This window comes from Lolium perenne, chromosome 6, assembly GCF_019359855.2.
Source record: "Lolium perenne isolate Kyuss_39 chromosome 6, Kyuss_2.0, whole genome shotgun sequence".
Lineage (NCBI taxonomy): Eukaryota > Viridiplantae > Streptophyta > Magnoliopsida > Poales > Poaceae > Lolium > Lolium perenne.
The window spans coordinates 227,218,567-227,238,041 of record NC_067249.2 but is presented as its reverse complement, the minus strand read 5'-3'; the positions used below and the strand labels follow the sequence as shown (position 1 = coordinate 227,238,041).

Below are 19,475 nucleotides of genomic sequence, written 5' to 3'. Positions count from 1 at the left end.
AAATCCCAAAACAAAACACGCACCCGTCGTTGCACTACCATTTTCCACCAAAACCCTCTCCACCGCCGAAAACCCTAAACCCCTCTCCACCGCCGCCGCCTCTCGTCATGGCCCTCTTCGCCGCCGCCCGCCGCGCCGCCACCTGCTCCCTCCCCCTCCTCCGCGCGTCCACCGCATCGCGCGGCGCCGCATCCCTGCTCCGCCCCCTGGCAGCCGCGGCGGCGCGGCCGATGCCCTTCTCGTCGGCGACCGCGGTGAAGCCTAGCTCCGACGACGAGCTCCTCCGCGTCATCAAGTCCGAGATAAAATTCGCCGAGGACTGCGACGACCACGACCGGGTGCGTTCCGCCCAGCCCTCTCCGAATCCTCACCACTTGTGTGTTGCTGTTTCGATCTGTCGTTGGCTTGGTCCACGAACCCTTAATTTGTGTAGTTTAGTCGGATGTTCTCAGATGGAGCTAATTGGGTGATCTGTCGCCATGAGGTAGTTTAGGTTTCGATTGGTGTTAACCTGCAGCGGTAGGATTGGAAATGGTGAGAGGTATCTCCATTCAGAATGGATGGGTTTCTGTTAGGTAATGGAGGAATTTCGTTATTCTGAACTTGCCTATGTCTTCGTGCTGCAATTCGTTGCATAATTCGAACATCGGAGTAGTCTCTGGCAGTACGATCTGTAGGTTTATACCTAGCTAATTTAGGTTATGTTCGTTTTATTTCAGTTGCTCTGTCCATGGTAATTGGGTAATCCGCTGCCATGAGTTAATTGAGGTGTCGATTGGCGTGTTAATCTGGTTATACTGGCATGGCCTAGGCGTATCAACTATATGTAGCCCGAACTCTCTTTGAGAGGTTTCTGGATTTATTGTTAGATATCAAGAATTGACTGACGAGAAGATTTTCTACTCAACCATATGACTAGGACACACGTTAGATGATGTGTTCAACGTCTTCGGCATTGCCTGGTTGGTCCGTGGAGAAACCCGTCATTTTTCTCATTGTAATAGAAGAATTCTTACACTGTACTGTTACTCTCCTTTTTAATGGCCAGCTACATTTGTAGTTTAATTCGAATTGCAGAGTAGTCTCTGGTAGTATGGCATGGCCACTTTTCCTTGCTAATTTAGGTTATGCTTGTTTTATTTCAAGTTCCTCGCTGTCCACGTTAACTGCAGTTCTTCTTATGCAGTGACTGTACTACTGTAGTGATGAGTGATTACTCTTTGTGATTCGTTATTCAAAAGGGAGGAATTTGTAGGTAATTTAGGATTTTTTTCGTCAGTCCTCTCATGCCCATATCTTCCTGCTGCAATTGGTATTGTAGTTTGAAGCCTAGAGTAGTCTTTCGTAGTATGATCTACAGGCTTACCTAGCTAATTTAGGTTATTCCTTTTAGATCAGTTCCTTGCAGTCCATGTTGACCGCAGTTCTTATCATGGTCACAGTAGATTTCTTTTTCAGGGGTTTACCTCCCTAATACAGGTTATGTTCTATTTGTGTCAGTTCCCTGCTGACTGTATCGACTACAATTCTTAGGACTGTCTCGATAGATTTCACTTTCAGTGTTGATGATTCTGCAGTTGCTATGAACTACTGTAGTGGTGGGTGATTATATTTTGTAATTCACATGTATTACATAAGGATTTGCATCTGCCTTGCTACCACGAGAATTCTGTACTTTTGGGTCTTGTGACATCTTACTGTAGTCTTACTGCTGTAGTATGTCTTTGTTCATGGTCGAGATGCTATTATTATTTTGATCCTGCTTAGGTCGTATTAAAGTACAACTTGTGTGACACTCCCTCTGTTCCATATTAGTTATCGCTGATTTCGATGTATCAAGACACATTTAGTTGTTGCTGATTTGGATGTATCAAGAAACCTTTTGTGTATTGATACGTCTGAATCTGTGACAACTAATATGGACCGGAGAGAGTATGTGCTTGGCTGGAGTGAATTTTCGCAGTTAATATGTTGTTTTTCTTGTGACTTCACAGCTTGCATTCTTTTGTCCTTTGCTGTTTAAAGTAATGTACTGTTAGATTTGCTGTATGGTTTTACGTCTTTGTATGAGACGGCGAGGTGCACTGGTTGCTTTCCTGAACTGTTTCACACTTCCGCTCCATTCAAGGTTCTATGCCAGTACAGTTTGATGATATGTTTGCTTGGAATGTTATTTACCATTTTTATTTCTTGTCACTGTACAGCTCGCATACTAGCCATACCAAACTACCTATGTTTTGTTTTTTTAACAGGATGTTCTGCTACTTATAATGATTAATTGTTAAATGCTCTGAAAGTTTTATGTCTTTTTTCTGTTATGATAAGGGGTACTGGTTGCTTTCCTGAGCCGATCAACTCATACACTGAGTTGAGTTTATGGGGGCAAAGAATCGGCGGTCTAGTGACTTCAGTCATATGAATTGGCTTGCAACGTAAAAGCAAGGATTTACTTATTCCTTAAATCCTGCTTGAGAAGCCGAGCTAGTGTCTTTAGATGTAGCAGGACAGAAGGTATAAGGTCTAAAGGTGTGTAAAATCTGCAATGTCATTGTCAAGTTCTTCCCGAAGGTTGAGGAATTTAAGCAACTTGTTGTGTCTTGACTTGGTATCTATTCCATGAATTGGCATGATTTAGTCTAAATGGTGCACACTGAGGGGAAACATGAGGGTTGGATGGAATTCGAGCAACTTGTCCTGTCTTCGCTTGGTATCTATTCCATGAATTGGCATGATTTAGTCTAAGTGGTGCACACTGAGGGGGGAAATGTGAGGGTTGGAAAATAATTAAGTTGTCTGGCGTGCATGTCTTCCAGCGAACACTATTCTTTTACTTCTAATTTTACTATGAACAAGCGTCCTGTTCATTTTAGCAATGCAGAGTTATTATCCAGAACCTCATCTTTTTCATGTTAAACAGGTTGAGGAGATCCCAGAGAACTTTCCTTTCAAAATCACAGACAAGAAGGGCCTCAATGAGATCACTCTAACAAGAACTTACCAGGGAGAGAAGATCGAGGTGTTGGTCTCCATGCCCAGCCTAGTCACCGGAGACGAGGCAGAGCATGACCAGGATGAGGATGACAAAGAGAAAGACGATGATCAGGAAGATGGCGAGAAGGCCCCAAAATCCACCATCCCCCTCGTGGTCACCGTCTCCAAGAGTGATGGCCCGAGCCTCGAGTTCACCTGCACTGCCTACCCCGACGAGATCTTGATCGACACCTTGTCTGTGAAGCAGCCAGCAGCGAACGAGGATGAGGAGCTGATTGCGTACGAGGGCCCTGATTTCAAGTAAGAACACGAATCCATATCTTGGTAGTTTTAGTTTTCCCAGCTAACAAACACTTGCTGATGCTGTAACCAAACTCGCTGATTAGTCACGGGTTGCTGATATTGTCCACTCTGTCTTAGCTTTCGTGCGTAACTGAACACACTAATTGATGAAGAACTGCTTTGCTGATGCTGTACACTTGGTCTTGTGCAGCGACCTTGATGAGAACCTGCAGAGGGCGTTCCACAAGTACCTGGAACTGCGGGGGATCACGCCCTTGACCACCAACTTCCTGCATGAGTACATGATCAACAAGGACAGCCGCGAGTACCTCTTCTGGCTGAACAAGCTCAAGGACTTTGTCAAGCAGTAGAGATAGTTAGAACTACTATCCCCTAGCATAAGATGAGCCAATGATGCTTTGCACATTCGTTTTGAGACCTACAAGCCTCTGAACTATGTTCTAGAGAGTATGCATGCACCAATCCATGCTTATCAATTTATCCTAGCGTGATGTTATTAGGATTTGGAGGTTCATAGAGAATACTTTGCTGAGTGGTATGCTATTTTTCGAAGAAAATAATTATTCTCCACGAAGACATTGGTGCACTATTCTGTTTGCTTTGCTTTTTTTCTAATTTGCGCTTTAGTTTACGCTTCTTCAGCATGTACTTTTCATGCGCTCTGTTCACCATAGGATGCATTTGTTTATTAATAAGTTGCTTGAAACATGAAGTATATTTGTTTTATTATGATGACGTGGCAAATTATGAATGTGCTTATGGCATTGTGGTGGGTTCTTATAATCCTGTGGCCCAACATGTTTTTTGGGGTCTATTACGGTGTTTGTTTGATTTTTTTGCTTATCATTGTGAGAGCATCTCCACCGGCGGCCCCAATAGCATTTCAGGGGTTGGCATCGAAAATGGGCTCGCATTGGTGCGCCCCAAAAAGCACCGGCGTTTCTTCGAGCCAAGTAGAAACGCCGACAATCCTATGCTCGGGCCCATGCGAAGAGGAGCGCGCCATTGAGCTCGCGCGAGCGGCCGCTTCAATAACATCGGCCGCCGTGCCTAGTGGCACGGCCGCGACGTCGACGACACGCTACAGCAGTATGGCTTCCGCTAGCGTGCCCGCGGCGACCTGCCGCACGTCCCATTGTACTTCCCGCAGGCGGAGTGCATGGCGCCGGAGGCGCCGCCTCTGCAAAGCGCGCCGACAACGACTACCGTGTCCGGGAGCTCGCACACCGGACTGTCAGCAGCCGGCGACCGCATGCGCTCGGCCGCGCCCGCGCCTCCTTCGGGAAGCGTCGTCTTCCGCGACAGGGCGAGGCACGTGTCTTCGGCTCCGGTCCGTCGGACGACGGGGTTGGGCCAACGCCGCCGCCTCAAGGAGGAGGACGCCGCCGCCTCACCACCACTTCTGCCGGCGAAGAAGCTACAGGCGGCCCTCCATGGCGGCGATGTGACCCAGAGGAGTTCCCCGGCCAGAACTTCATCGCCGACCGCTCCGTCGAGGAGGACTACCGGCAGATGACGATGGACCCGCGGCAGGCGGCGGTGTGGTCCGCCAGGGACCACGGCGCCAACTTCGTCGACCTCGCTGGACCTTCCGAGCCACCGGCGCCAAAGGAGGAGGACGACGACGACGACAACGACGATGACTGGTCCTTCGGGATATCCAACAACGACGGCGACGACGGCAACAACCTCATCTTTAGCGCCTTCGACGACGCTAGATTTTTTTTTTGTTTTTTAGTTTACATTCGAGTAATTTTTTCGTTTAAATTTCGTATGAATATCGTTTTCAAAATGTCATTTTAACTTTGAATTTCTATTGGGGCTGCCGTATGGGGGCGTCGGTGTGGGAACACATCCCCAAATAGAGGATGCTCTGCTGACGCCCCCATATGGCAATGCCGGCGGTCCTGCCGGCGCCTATTTAGGGGCCGCCGATGGAGATGCTCTGATCAATTGTATACATGAGATTGTAAAAATAAACACAGTAGATTGAGCTCACCAATTGCAAATTGAGTCTTTCTGAGTGTGATGACCGTATCTAGACAAAGTCATCTAGTTACCACCGTAAATGTAGTCTAGTTACTCAATTTCCTTTAAAAACCCTGAATGCTGTAATGTGGTTTCATGCAATGGAGCCGGGGCGAGGACCTTTTCATCTAAAAAAAAAAAATCCTATCTAGACATCTTAGAAGGCTGAGCCGGTGCTGCCTTCTCCATCGTCCTTGCTCACGGCCATGGGTCGGCGTTCATCCGTGCTGCTGTTCCATGAAATGGATATACCCAGCTGATGCAACATTTCTGAGAAAGCTACGAACATAATTTACATAACTACCTAATTCCTCCCAGCGTGTAGAATCGTTCAAACTAATGGCCTCTCCGCGATCTTGAGATTTGCAAACAGAGCCTGTTTTGAGGGCCTTGAGCAGAACTAACCTCCTATGCTTGTGTGTGTTTAAAATCTGAATTTCCAACGTGTGGCTTATCACCAGAACCTACGGCACGCCATCTTGATGATGATGTCAACACCAGAGGATGCATAATCGGTGGAGGAGGTATATCATCAGAACAGTAACCAGCATGAGGTTTTATGTCTAGTTTGTGAGGACTGGTCTGTGAGTCATGAAATTTCTTAGGATGTGTAGGATGCCTGGACTTCAGAATGCAGAAATCCACAAGAATTTCAGCAGCATATAACATAATTTCTCCATAATTCACCCCAACTTACTGGGGCAAGGATATCAATAAACTTAGGTGATATGAGGTTCCAAAGGTTTACAAGAGCCACTTAAAACATCACCCCGGGGTAGCACTTAACATGATGTGACATTACAATTATTTCGGGTATGGTGATGCTTCCATGTCTGCATCCAGAACTGCATAGCAAATCAGCTGGCGCTAAGAACCTCGATCTCGAATACCAGCACAGAGTTTGGCCGAATTCCCCAGGCTGGAAAGCCACCGGCTCCATAGGCGTAATCTGGGGTGCACTGCAACAAGGAACACTCAAAATATCAGATGCCCAGAAACTGTGTCTAAACAATTTCACAAGCATGGAAATGATATGGAACTGCAAAAGGCCCATCAGTCAAAATTCAGCTGCTTTAGTCACACTTCTGACTTGCAGAAATGGAAGTGAAGTGTACGTGTTTAAGAAATCCAATGCAATCGAAAGATTGACAGTAGCAACTAAGTGCCAAATGAATCACTGAAGAAACTGAAGAAATTGCCACGCACCATCGAACTAATTGGACATGTACTAAAAACATACCGTAAGACGAGCGACTTCACCCAATTGCATGCTCAGGACTCCCTCGTCCCATCCTGTAAGCAAGGGAGTAGTTATTGTTATGCCAGTTCAGAAAATTCATTTGCACAAGCTAGTGTATGAAGATTTTGCACATGCTGTTGTCATTTGTGACATTAGACTGGATCAGACCACTACTTTACTACAGAAAAAACAGTGCAAATATGCCTTGATGAAGCAGATAGCAGCAGCAACTAAAAACAGAAGACGGTAGCGAACAGCTCCATTGATTGCGTATAAGCTGAATAGCTCTTCAATATGAGATTACCTTTGATCACTTTACCCAGGCCAATGTTGAAAGCAAATGGCTCCTGCCCAGGGTCCTTGGTACTGAAAATATAACCATACTACCGTAAGATAAATTTATGCGAATGTTTGTTCAAAAGAAGCTGCATCCCAAAGTTATGGTGATGGTATATTGCAGATTTCTAAAAATTTACTAATTTAGACACAATACATAGAAGAGAAGTTCTGCATATTCACAACGTTTCCTGTACTGACGCTAGGCTCTGAAGCACGAAAAACAAGGAAACCAATCAGGATTTACCTCCAGAACTTCTTAGTCAGATCACCATCCTTCCCTGCAGGAGCAACATAGCATAGCAGGCCACAAAAGTTAGCGCCTCATCAACAGAGAACAGAAGGTCAAAGATTCATATAAAATAATTGTAATCAGATCTGCATAAAGATCTGCAAAAACTTTTTTTCTGAACACGACTTACAACTCTAACTGAATCTGGACTAAGCAGGAACCTAGATCCAAGTCAAGCACAGATCTTGCAGAAGTGAAGATAGAAACTTAATCGACATCAGGGTTGCTCTTTTAGATAGATCTAAAAGAACCGGACGATAAACCCTAAGTTCCTAAGTTCATATCAACGGATCCAATAAAAATAAAACATAGAGGGGTTGTGGGAAGGGGCGGACCGTAGCCGGTGCAGTGGACGGTGACCTTCTGGCCCTTGACGGGGTTGGGGCCGGTGCCGATTTTCAGGATCTGCTTCTCGAATCCCATCTTCCCGTCCTCCGCGTCTCCTCTCCGTAACTCGGGGACTGCGCAGCGTTGGTGTTGTGGTTTCTGACCGGTGGCTGTGCGACCTATATTTCAGGATATATTTATTTTTATAAGTAACGTGTAGACACCTTTATTCCCCAAGAGTTTTTCCTTTATTCTTTCTCGTATAATAAGTTAGGAATTTATTCTTCGGGTAAAAGCACTATCTGAATTGTAGCGACTCTATTAGAAAATATTTTTTCTTAAAATAAACGGATTCGCTATGTATTGGCTGACTGAGAATTTCTCAAATAAAGTGAATTGCATTTTTTTTTTCTCTGAACTCCAATTACACTTTCGGTGACTATAAGGTTTAAGAAAATCTCAATTGACAAACCTCACAACAAAACGTAAACTCAAACTTACTCATTTTTCTGAAAAAATATTCTACTCCATACTTTGAGGATATCGTGCAGTGATGTATAATTTGTTATAAACTAGTATTACTTGTAGAAAACCCCTTTCCAAATGATAAAATAGTCCAGCTATGGTTAATACTGCATACTTGCATCAATACGAGAAGCAACCCAACACTCACTCATTTGTTGAAAAAGACTCTAACTTACCTTGAGGATGTTAAATTATGATGTAGATTTTATATGAAATAGTAGATTTGCTTTGAAAAAAGGAAAATTCTTTAATTCGACTTGGTGTTTCATAAGCCAGTCTTGATCTTTGCACGTCTCGCTTTATTTATCTCTCTCGCATGCACGCCACCATACCCTCATCCTACTCTTTTGTTTCTCCATGGAATCCCCTCCATTAGAGCTCTTCCATAGCCTACCCCTCTCCTACATCCTCTCCTTGCGCCCTTCTTCTTTGGGAAGCCATTCCTCCTCCCCCTAAGTGGCTTCCATGGTTCTAAGAGATGAAGTCCCATTTTTTGCACACAAAAGTTGATGGAGATGCTCGGACTACTAGGAACGAATTTGGGGTGGTCGGGTCTAACATCAGTCGTACTGGATTGAGGCGGATTTATCATCAGTGAGTCGAGGTCAGGTGGGTGTCGTGGGGTAGAAGATGAACCTCCATTTTTGCACACCAAGCTCGGGGGAGATGTCACAGAGAAACAATGATTGCTGGGAATGGATTTGAGGTGGCCCCGTTTAACGTCGATGGTACTCTCTAAAGGCGGATTCATCATCGATAAGTCCGGATGTTGAGCTCGCTACCTCCATTACTAATCGGTGGAGGTAGATTATTATGTGATTTTTGACATTGCGAACGATGTTGCGATGCTAAGCTTTGTAGGTCGCATGTCTTTTGCTCTGCACCCATGTGCAAAATGTTGCAATCTTATTTGGATGTATGCTACACAATTTTTTCAACGCTGCAGATGTGTTTATATATTGTTGGCCTCGTTGGGTACATGAGCAAAGGGTGACATGCTTTTTAGGTTTTGTTGCATTTTTTTTGCTACATGGGCATGGTCAAAATGTTGCAACCTTTTTACAAGTTTGTATGGAAAAGATGCTGCAAGCAATGTTGCATTCCGAAAGATGTTGCAAATGGATGTTGCCTTGATCCAAGATTTCCTCGAAAAGCGGATCAAAAGGCTGGGAGTCAGGTGATAATTTGCAATATTTCTTCATGACTTTTATTGACTATAGGGAAATTGTTGCATATACAGAGAAAAATGTTACACGTGAATAAGCAAAGATTGGACGCGCGGGATTTCCCACTTAAGTGGACTAGGTGACTCCGGAGTGTGGCTGATATTTTCTCGTTTTCTATCGGAAGACACACATCACGAGCCTATAGAGAAAAAGTTTACAAATAATATAATAGACCCAAGTTTAGGCCTCAATACCAAAAACAATCTAAGACTTACTTTCTAACTTAACTTGAGGATGTGGGACTGTGATCTAGAATTTAGTATATAACAATTTCTGTAAGAAATGACCTTTCAAATAAAATAGCCCAAATATGGTTAAGCCGATTTGCATTATCCATCGCAATACTAAAATCAACCTAAAATTGAAATGATATTATATGTGAATTGTAAATGGATTTCCTTTATGTGGAAAGTCAGACATTAGTAGCCCCGTCAACAAACACCGTGGCTAATGTATGATATTGTATGGCTTACCAGATATCACAATGAGATTCATGAGATTGGGCTACGATTTCAGCTGTTAATAATGTCGATCTAATATTTGAGGATGCTAGACTTCAAAGTGACATTCCCAGGTGAATTGTACTGAGCTTATTATACAGCTATTGTGGGAGAAGAGTTACCCAAGTCGTTATTCTCTTTGGAAAATCAACTTACTATATAGCTAACTAAAAAAGTAAAGAAGGTAAAAAAAATGCTAAAGAATTGAAAGAGCAAATAGCCGAATTCCTCCACACTTCACACCAACGTTTAGTTTTGTGGTATGGGCATCAGAAACTTGCTACCAAGATGACAAACTACAAGGTTCCAAATGTCTACCCAATTAGCTTAAATCATCACCCCAATGTAGCACTTCACACCAACGTTTAGTTTTGTAGGTTCCAAAGGTCTACCCAACTTAATTGCTACCAAGATTTGGCGCTGAGAACCTCTATCTCGAATACTAGCTCGGAATTTGGTCGAATTCCCCAGGCTGGAAAGCCACTGGCTCCATATCCGTAATCTGGGGTGCACTGCAACAAGACCACTCAGAATATCAGATACCCAGGAAGAGTGAATTATACAATTTTACAGGCTTGGAAATGATATGGCATTGAAAAAGGCCCATTAATTAGTCAGCTGTTTTAGGCACACTGACACTACCACCGCAGAGAGGTGAACGTTTAAGCAGTAGAATGCAATGGAAAATTGACAGTGGCAAGTAATGAAGTGCCAGATAAGTCAATGAAGAAATTGCCACAAATAGGACATGTACCAAGAACATACCGTAATACGAGCAACTTCGCCCACTTGCATGGTCAGAACTCCCTCATCCCATCCTGTAAGAAAGGGAGTAGTTACTGTTATGCCACTTGGGAAAGTTTACTTGCACAAGCCAGCTAGTGTATCATGATTTTACAGATGCTGTCATCATGGCTTTGATATGTAACATTAGACTGGACCAGACAGCAAAAGGTAGACTTTACTGTAGAAAAAATAGTGCAGATATGCATTGATAAGCGAAGTATTTCCATCAGATAGCAATAGCAACTAATGATGAATGAGCCAATAACAAAAAGCTAAAATGATTGAGTGTGAAAGGAATAGCTCTCTAAAATTAGATTACCTTTGATCACTGAGCCCATGCCAATGGTGAAAGTGAATTCCTGCTGCCCCTTGTCCTTGGTACTGAAAAAATAAACATAATGCCATCGGTTAAATTTCTAGTGTGCCAATATTTGTGCAAAATAAGTTGCATCCACGAATTATGATATAGTATATCAGCAAATTCGAAAACAAAATTATACACAAAACTTAGAAAAAGAAATATTGCATCATTGGCAACGTTTATGTCCACTGACACTAAGCTCCTAACCACGAAAAACAAGAAAAATATTCATCATTTACCTCCAGAACTTCTGAGACAGATCACCATCCTTCCCTGTAGGAGCAACACGGCAAGCAACAAAAGTTAGGTCTTGACTAACAGAAGGTCTAAATTTGATTTAGAAAGTGTAACTCGATCTGTCTAAAATGTAAAGTTACACTAACTGAGGAGGCCAACCGTAGCCGGTGCAGTGGACGGTGACCTTCTGGCCCTTGACGGGCTTGGGGCCGGTGTCAGGTTTCAGGATCTCCTTCTCGAATCCCACCTTCCCGTCATCCGCGTCTCCTCTCCACAACTCCGGGATGGCACAGCAGCGTTGGTGTTGTTGTCTCTGACCGGTGGCGGTGCGACCTATATTTCAGGATATATTTATTTTTGTAATCAATATGTACACCCCGTAATATATTTGGAATATATTACTCCGGGTCTCCAGGAAAACATCATTTTTGAATCTGAATTGTAGTTAATCCTCTTAAAATCATATTTTGACCAAAACATAAGCTGAGAAAATTACATAAAATTACGAAATTTGTGGGCATCTTCATATAAAACTACCACTATTCAGGCTAGAAACTGCAGATAGCATGAATGCTCCTTTGATCGTGTTTTGACAGCGTTCCCCTGTGACCTTCTCATAAGGGTTGAGTTACTCTGTTTTCACCACAAACTCAACATTGACTTCCTCGGCTTCTAAAAAAATACTGCGACTTACTCTGAGGATGTCCTCTTGCAATGTATATTTTATTATAAATAACTAAGAGCCTAATATATTTTAATGATTATACAAATAATAAAATAGCCCAGATTACTTAAGCTGATATGAGTGCACAATCGACCATAATACGAAAAGCAAACTAAAATCCAAATTACCTTATATGTGCACTGTAAGCAGATTTGACTGACGTGGAAATTCAGGCAATAGACACAAAAAGGCGCTATTCGATTTCCTTGTACCGAAGTATATACACCAAGAAGTTGGATACACATAGTTTATTCGACCAAACGAGATTATCGTGATCCATCACAATCCTAAGCATGCCATATAACTACATATGCATAGTGACCCCAGATTTCTAGCACAAGGGAAAATATCGTTAAGATGCAAATTTGAATTTGTGGTCGGTCACTTACTATGCCGCCATTGCCACATGGAACCACGCTGCCGGCCGCGCCGCTGATGGCTAGCTACTGCCAGGCAGCGTCCATTTCTCAGCGAGGACCCGGCGAGGGCGCTCGATGCTGCCGCGGCGGAGACCTTGCCGCTGCCCCCTCCCGGCAGGAACAACTCTGCCCCCATCTACGTAGGTGCCGCGGATAAGAGGATGATATGGTGAAAATGAGTGGAAGGAACGGAGGAGACTGGTGAGTGGGGAAGGAGATAAACCTTGGCTGGCGACGCCTCTAATGGGGACAAGCATGCATGTGCGATGGACAAACCAGACCGGACCAGCTGTGCTGCACAGATCAGACAAACAAACGCCAAAGATTTTTGCAAAAACTTGTATAAACAAAAGCTCACACCCACATGGTGCCATGTTTCCATGTTGTCAACAGATACAAGAATGTACAGAACCATGTGCTACATCCATCCATGGAACGGCGCACTTATTATACACAGATCCAGAAACCAATGGTACATTTTCCATGCACAGTGTACAGAACCAGTTCGATCTATCTTGTCCCTCACCAAAACCAATTGACAACATGATACATACAAGCATAGTCTTGAATTGCACAGGATTGCAGAGAGCACGGTAGCAACCTCAAAAAACTTGATGCGGAATTCTACAAAGAATGTTTGTCGAGGATGGTTCAGGTGCCCTTGATCACAACAACGGGGCAGCCGACGCTGTTGATGCAGTAGTTGCTCACACTGCCCAGGAACATCCTGTTTAAAAGATTCAGCTGAGTTTGTGTCTATCATGTAGCAATGGACCGAACAATAATGCCAATCAAACAAGCAGGCACGCAACTATGCTAGAAACTTCATGATCTGAATACATCAACACTAGGATAATACTATATCAACCAAGGATTTGGGTCTGTTTTCGTAAACACAACTGATTATCTATCTTTCCTTATTAGAACCATTACCAGTTCTGACTGTATAAGTAGAATTGTTCATATTTTCATGATGCAATGCAAGGCTGAACCATTGCCCAAATCATGAGAGTTTTAATCTATAGTCCATTTCCATGGAAAACTTGCATCATAGAATTCCGAAATGCAGATCTTCGTATAATAGCATATGGGTAGTTGGTTACTGCCATAAAAGATGTCCACGTAGCCAGAGAGAACAACTAAAATATGTTCAGCACAGTTCTTGCCATGCGAGACCGATCTTGTAGTGACATAATTTTACCAAATCTTATAGCGCCACAATCAACACTAGTGATATCTGCATTCGAGCTAGGAACCATCAACTGGTGAGAGAACTGGTTTAGAAAACCTGAATTTTTCTTGCAGTTCGTGTTTGTTCAGGCAATAAGACAGCGTCAAAACAAGCAGAAAGTCAGCTTCCAGCAGCAGAAGCTAGACAGTGTTACCTTTTGACAGGCCCAAATGCCCGGCACCCCATGACGAGCAGATCGGCCTTGAGCTCGGCCGTGACCTCGCAGATCTTCTCCTTGGGATCCCCAACCACCACCTCCGTCTTCACCTCCACCTTCAGGAAACCAAGAATCCGATCTAATTACTACCGATTGCGGAAGAAACAATCGGAAGAACAGACGAGTAATCGGTACAGAAATGATTCCTCGATCCCTCCCCCCCTTACATTCTTGTCGGAGCAAATCTTGAGCGCGTGCTCCATGATCGCCTCCGTGATCCGCCGCTGGTGCGCCTCGATCGCCTGCGTGAACGCCGGCACCTCCGCGATCTCTGATCGACGACGCGGGCCCACCGAAAAAGCCGTCAGGCTAATGGACAAGAACTGCTAGGACGGACAAGACGAAATTGCGGGGCTGCTTGCTTACTGGGGCCGCCGAAGGGGATGGGTCTGGGGTTGAGCCCGGAGGCGATGCCGGGCGGCGACTGGACATGTAGCACGACGAGGGCGCCGTCGGGGCGGAGGCGCAGGCTGTCGAGCGCCCAGCTCAGCGCTTTCATGCTCTCCTCGCTGCCGTCCACCGCCACCACCACGCTGCTGAGGTTGGCCGTGGCCATGGTTGCTTCTTGGTCGAACTCTGCTGGCTAGCTATCTCCTTCCCGGACGAATTGAGAGCGACTAAGTTTGCGTCCTGCTGCCTTCCTTTCTTCCGCTGTTGGCTGTTGCTTATAAGTTTAGCTGCTGGAGAAAACGTCCGCGCGGCGAGCTTAATCAGCGGCGCCGCTCGAGTCTTGCTTGACCCTTGGCTAGGTGGCTAGCTAGTGGTGGCGCGAGTCTTTCCAGCGGCCCATTGCGTACTGATCGCGCCCAGCCGCCCACGGATTAGAGCCGTCTACGGTTCTGAATTACTGATTGAACAGGCACACGTGACAAGTTAAATATGACAGTGACTCTAATTTTTTCGTCCAGCTCGACCAGCTGCGCTCGCTGCCAAGTTGACGTCTGAACTACTTGCTTTTTGAATCAATTGAAAAAACCACCACAATTGCAAACAAAAACCATGTTTTTTTGTCAGGTTGTCAACCGATACAGGTGCCGAAAAGTTGGAAACCGGTGGTTTTTAAAATTTGAAGCCTTGAATTGTGCTATTTTTTTTGCATTTTTCTCTCCTTTTAGGGTTCATCGAATGAAATTTTAAAATCTCACTGGTCAATCAAATGCAAGAGAAACAGGTCGATACAAATGAAGCTAAGAAAGAAAAATAAAAGAAAATGTATTACTCAACAGCACAAAAGCCAGTCCACATCACAAATGCACACTTTCGTTATTTTTACTGTGCAGCTCGTGTATTTTCTCTTTCTAAATAGCTGACCCCATTTTCCTGTTCTCCTGTGAAGGCACGTCAGTCCAATTAGCGATCCCCTCCAGTTCTCCTCCCAACTGTTCTGCTCCTCCCGTGAATCAACAAATTAAACACGGGATCGCTGCCGCCCCAACTTCTTCCGCTCCACAGAAACGGCTGTCGCAGCAACCCATCGTTTACTCTCCCACCGATTGATTCCCACCCCCTCTCTCTTCCCCTTCCACATCAAATCCCATTACTAAAAGAAACCGATGGATTCCCCCTTTTAAAAGCACAATAACTGAAATCTCTTTCGGTGGAGAACAAGAGATTTCTCTCCCTTTAAAAGGTTGAGTTGCTCTGATCTAAGCTTGATAGGATTTATTTAGAGATGTCGACACCCATCGTCCGTCGATGCGTTGCGCGCAGACGACCTCCATGTCGGCGGCAGGCCAGTTCGTCACCGACGACATGGCGGGGTAGGAGTAGGACACTACACCGGCGAGAGTTTACGTGTTACGGCACTCTCTTCACGAACTCTTGGCGCCAGTAGCTGGTTCCCGTGGCATGCGATAGAAATCGGCCGGCCGGACCGACGGGGCTGGGAGGTCTCCACCGCTGCTAGGTGGCCTGCCTTCCCTGTACCAACTGAGATCTCAGATGATCTCGGTGAGGCGTCCTTGATGCTAGCAGGAAATATCCAAGTACAGAAGCAGCTAGCGCATCCATCTGCAGGGTTGATAGGTTTGTCACCCCATGTGAGATTATAAACTACCTGATCGGCAGACATGCTTGCTATTTAGAGTGCCTCCAGGCTTCGGCTCCTCTAGCCGTTTTTGGTATGATGATATTTCTTTGCCCATATTGGATTATATGTGAGGAATGGTGTTCAGAGTTTGCATGGTGTAAGTAATTCTGCAGATTTTTAAAACCAAGAAATTGGTATCTCCGGGGATCAGTAGATTTATTTTCTGATTGTGTTTTAGAATATACGACGTATGCTACTAAGACAAACGTGAGAAGTGGAAAAGCGATCTGTATAGTTCATTCATGTGGGGAGAGGCGTTTTGGGACATGGGTCTAGATGATCTCGTTATCTGCATCGTTAGTCTGCTTGTGGGGATTCGTGTCAGCATAATTTCGTGTGCAGATACGGCGTGCGGAAAATCGCAGTACAAAGCAAATACGGTAAGCTATAATGGCGGTGGGCCTGCAGATACGTGACGGACGTGTGCCCGCGTCGGCTCTGGGTGGATCGCCGCGTGACGGCGCTGCCGAGCTGGACTGTGGAACATGTGTTGGAGGACCGTGGTCCAGGATTTGGGTAGACCCGAAATTTCCCTACCGATCCAAAGGCCTATTCCCCCTTGTCCTGATTTCTTCTTCGCGTGCGGCGGCTGGGGTGATTTTGCAGAGGCGGTGACCAGGAGAGAGGCCGGGGGCAGATTCTCGAGTGGCTTCTCTTCTTCTTGTTCGCCGCCGGGAGAGAGACGGAGTGCGCAGGTGCGCGGTTTTTTCTCTTGTTTCGCGGGGCGCGTGGTGTGCGAATCGTAGATTGATTCTAATGGAAATTTTTTGGAATCAAATCGCAGCCTACCCATATACGATGCGTACCCGGCTGAGGCAGGACTGGAGAGTTTGCACGGCGGGGATTCCGTCAGTAGCAACGCAGGCCCGGCGGCGGCGGGTGTGACCGTGCTGGGGGACGAGTGTGGGCGATGTTGCAAGCGGACTAGATGGCGTGGATGGCCCCGTGCTGCAGATTCCGCGGAGTCAACCGGACATGGCAATCCTCGCCGCCTTTGGCCGGACGAAGCGGCGGCGGAGGAGGCGACGCGGGCGGCAGGAGACGGCGGAGAGCGTCAGGCAGACGTGAGAGGACCGTGCAGAGAAAGCGCGTTCAGATAGGGCCGTCCAGGGAGAGCGGGGAACGCGCGGCGGCCAAGTCGGGGCATGCATCGCGCGCGGCATAGAGCGTCACCACGGGTGAGTGGACCTGCTGCTGCTACCGGTGCTCTGTGGAAGCCGGTGAGCTTGGGATTTGGCCATATGAACTAGCGCGGCAATGTGAGGACGAGAAATGGAAGGTGGGGGACGCTGCTGCGTCTGGCCACCGGCTGCATTGGGAGCGGGAGCAGCTCGGATGGATTTGATACAGGAGATTTCTTTGAGCTTTAATCTTGTTACAAATAGCACTTCTCCTGTTACTAACCGTGTCATGCATGCAAAGTTTGCATTCTCGTGTCTACTCTGGTTAGCAGTTCAGGAGGCTTAGCTGGTCACAATTTCATAATACAGTAGCAAAATCCTCGTCCACTGTTTCGTTTGCGTGCGCCGAATAGCAGAAACATATTTTGGGTTTGGGGCCACCAATTATCGCAGCTGAAAAAAGGAAACTCCCCCTGGAGTCAGCCAGCGATTCTGCAAGAAATCGCAATCCAGGCGTCCAACAAATCGGTTCAGGATGCTGGCCTTCCGTTTGTACCGCTCACATCACAACGGAAAAGACGGCATTAATTTGGGCTGGTGGTGGAACGTCCACTGTTCCTATTTCTGGGTGGAGCTGACAATACGTCAGAAAATACACCTGCCAACACAAATCTCGGAGCAATTGGTTGGTCTGGATAAAGGGATCATCTGGTCCTGAGTTCCATTTCGAATTTCCGATTCATGTGAGATTACTTTTTCTTCATTGCTCAAGTATGCAGGCTACTCTATACTTTCCCCATTGCTCAAATATGGAGGCTACACAATCCTTTCTCCAGGTATAATACTCGCCATTTTTTCATTAGGTCATAAAATTTCTTGATTAGAAATGATTGTCGATATTATGCACTTGGAGTTAAAGCTTCATATGGTTAACCGCAGAATGTCAACAACATAAAAGATTTAGGACGCTGATAAACATAATTTCGCTTGGATGTTCTACTCTCATAAACCTGTTGCAGTCTTTGAGGCGAGATCATTCTCAGCATTTTCTTTACACGTCTTAACTAATTTAGATCAATTCACCATCTCTGCACATTTTAATTTTCTTGCCTCATATACAGAGCATCGAAATGAGGACTACAGGTGGAGAAACTAAATTAAAAACAATTCACTTCTGTTGTTTTTGTTGAACAATTTGTGTTTTCTCGGCACTAGTAGGAAAAGCCTCATCAGTGGCGCACGAAAATGGGATTCTGTGGCGCATGGGAGGTGCGCCACAGAAACGTCGCCACAAAAATAAGGTTTCTGTGGCGCACCTGGCCGTGCGCCACAGAAATAAGGTTTCTATGGCGCACTAGGTCCGGTGCGCCACAGAAATAAGTGCGCCACTGAATTCTATTTTGGTGTGCCACAGAACAATGTACAAGTATACTCGATTTTGTGCTCCCTGGTGTATTATACAGGTTTTATACAAGTTTTGTACACAGTATACAAGTATAATATAGACAGGTAGACAGATATAATATGGACACATATAACATAGCAACATTATACATCATCATCACAGTACTTAGAGCCCGATCGAGATACATATATAGTGGCAAGTGTCAAATGTTTTGCATACAACTCGTAATTCATACAAAATTCACAATTTCGAGATACAAAGTAGTCTTCATCCGGTTCCTCCTTTGCTCCCTCCTCTCTACCCACCAGGCTCGCTTGCATCGGGGTCTTCATCCGGTTCCTACTATGATTAAAATGGAAGAAAGTGAGACCAACAAGTCCGATGCACAAGAGAAATGGAATAAATGTCTCATACATTGTTGGTCAACACAAATATTAACATTCAGGGATGGCGTAAGTGATACCAAGTCTGATGCACAAGAGATTGATATTTGTGCTATCTTACCAGGCTCACTTACGCCACCCCAGAGTGTATCGGTGACCAAACATTTTAATCATCGGCATTTTGAAAATACCAAAGCAAATGGAATGAGAGTGCCTCATACATTGTTGGTCAACACAAATACTATGGTCAGAAACCATAGTTGCAGTATCCGCAGTATACTTTGCAGAAAGGCCCCCTTTTCCCGGCCGCCGTTCCGTGAACGGGTCCTTGACGAGACAACAACGCTGATCTGCCTCTCCGGCGCAGAACCACGGCAGTCCCAGCCGCCTCCCTTGTGGCCGCGTCTCCTGCGCTCTTCTCCATGGCCGGACCACGATTGGACTCACCGGGGGAATAATGATAATCGCGATCACCACTATCGCCAGACTCCACATGTGCATAGCAGTTTGCAGCAGATGCCACTTTTCTTCCCTTGCCGTCCATTGAACGAGTCCTTGATGCAAAGACTGTGCCGGCCTGCCCAGCATTATGCTGTCCCGTGTTGCCACGCTTCAGGCCGTGTGTCTCGCGCCCTGCACTGTTCGCCTTTTTGCCCGGTGAACCAATAGACTGAGGAATAAGGAAACCGATGACGGCCGGTCGCAAGATTAGATTGCGATCGGCCGTCATCGGC

At 45.6% G+C, this 19,475-nt stretch overlaps 4 protein-coding genes across 4 annotated transcripts; 1 reads left to right on the top strand and 3 right to left on the bottom strand.

The window, feature by feature from the left end:
• The first annotated feature begins 26 nt into the window (after positions 1-26).
• Positions 27-3,868, top strand: LOC127305882 (uncharacterized protein At2g39795, mitochondrial). Its single transcript, XM_051336474.2, has 3 exons — positions 27-338; positions 2,918-3,291; positions 3,485-3,868. Exons 1-3 carry the CDS (start codon positions 108-110, stop codon positions 3,642-3,644), a joined length of 765 nt encoding a protein of 254 aa, XP_051192434.1. The 5' UTR covers positions 27-107; the 3' UTR covers positions 3,645-3,868.
• A 2,117-nt stretch (positions 3,869-5,985) lies between these two features.
• Positions 5,986-7,707, bottom strand: LOC127305885 (peptidyl-prolyl cis-trans isomerase FKBP12). Its single transcript, XM_051336477.2, has 5 exons — positions 7,526-7,707; positions 7,146-7,179; positions 6,867-6,928; positions 6,563-6,615; positions 5,986-6,281 (listed from the first exon to the last, which is right to left on the bottom strand). The coding sequence occupies exons 1-5, from the start codon at positions 7,611-7,613 to the stop codon at positions 6,180-6,182; spliced, it is 339 nt and encodes a 112-aa protein (XP_051192437.1). The 5' UTR covers positions 7,614-7,707; the 3' UTR covers positions 5,986-6,179.
• Positions 7,708-9,972: 2,265 nt separating this feature from the next.
• On the bottom strand, positions 9,973-12,526 carry LOC127305883 (peptidyl-prolyl cis-trans isomerase FKBP12). Its single transcript, XM_051336475.2, has 6 exons — positions 12,266-12,526; positions 11,312-11,485; positions 11,155-11,188; positions 10,874-10,935; positions 10,534-10,586; positions 9,973-10,280 (listed from the first exon to the last, which is right to left on the bottom strand). The coding sequence occupies exons 1-6, from the start codon at positions 12,429-12,431 to the stop codon at positions 10,173-10,175; spliced, it is 597 nt and encodes a 198-aa protein (XP_051192435.1). The 5' UTR covers positions 12,432-12,526; the 3' UTR covers positions 9,973-10,172.
• A 94-nt stretch (positions 12,527-12,620) lies between these two features.
• LOC127305884 (universal stress protein PHOS34) lies at positions 12,621-14,523 on the bottom strand. Its single transcript, XM_051336476.2, has 4 exons — positions 14,110-14,523; positions 13,911-14,014; positions 13,681-13,799; positions 12,621-13,022 (listed from the first exon to the last, which is right to left on the bottom strand). Exons 1-4 carry the CDS (start codon positions 14,297-14,299, stop codon positions 12,947-12,949), a joined length of 489 nt encoding a protein of 162 aa, XP_051192436.1. The 5' UTR covers positions 14,300-14,523; the 3' UTR covers positions 12,621-12,946.
• Between the last annotated feature and the right edge of the window lie 4,952 nt (positions 14,524-19,475).

Excerpts from the sequence above, each read along its gene's own strand:
- LOC127305882 (XM_051336474.2), top strand. The coding sequence starts at position 108 with ATGGCCCTCTTCGCCGCCGCCCGCCGCGCCGCCACCTGCTCCCTCCCC. Across the intron at positions 339-2,917 it reads ACTGCGACGACCACGACCGG|GTTGAGGAGATCCCAGAGAA; the intron begins GTGCGTTCCGCC and ends CATGTTAAACAG. Across the intron at positions 3,292-3,484 it reads TACGAGGGCCCTGATTTCAA|CGACCTTGATGAGAACCTGC; the intron begins GTAAGAACACGA and ends GGTCTTGTGCAG.
- LOC127305885 (XM_051336477.2), bottom strand. The coding sequence starts at position 7,613 with ATGGGATTCGAGAAGCAGATCCTGAAAATCGGCACCGGCCCCAACCCC. Across the intron at positions 7,180-7,525 it reads CGTCCACTGCACCGGCTACG|GGAAGGATGGTGATCTGACT; the intron begins GTCCGCCCCTTC and ends TTGCTCCTGCAG. Across the intron at positions 6,929-7,145 it reads CTGACTAAGAAGTTCTGGAG|TACCAAGGACCCTGGGCAGG; the intron begins GTAAATCCTGAT and ends TTATATTTTCAG.
- LOC127305883 (XM_051336475.2), bottom strand. The coding sequence starts at position 12,431 with ATGGGGGCAGAGTTGTTCCTGCCGGGAGGGGGCAGCGGCAAGGTCTCC. Across the intron at positions 10,936-11,154 it reads CTGTCTCAGAAGTTCTGGAG|TACCAAGGACAAGGGGCAGC; the intron begins GTAAATGATGAA and ends TTATTTTTTCAG. Across the intron at positions 10,281-10,533 it reads GCGAAGTTGCTCGTATTACG|TGCACCCCAGATTACGGATA; the intron begins GTATGTTCTTGG and ends GTCTTGTTGCAG.
- LOC127305884 (XM_051336476.2), bottom strand. The coding sequence starts at position 14,299 with ATGGCCACGGCCAACCTCAGCAGCGTGGTGGTGGCGGTGGACGGCAGC. Across the intron at positions 13,800-13,910 it reads AGATTTGCTCCGACAAGAAT|GTGGAGGTGAAGACGGAGGT; the intron begins GTAAGGGGGGGA and ends GGTTTCCTGAAG. Across the intron at positions 13,023-13,680 it reads GCATTTGGGCCTGTCAAAAG|GATGTTCCTGGGCAGTGTGA; the intron begins GTAACACTGTCT and ends TCTTTTAAACAG.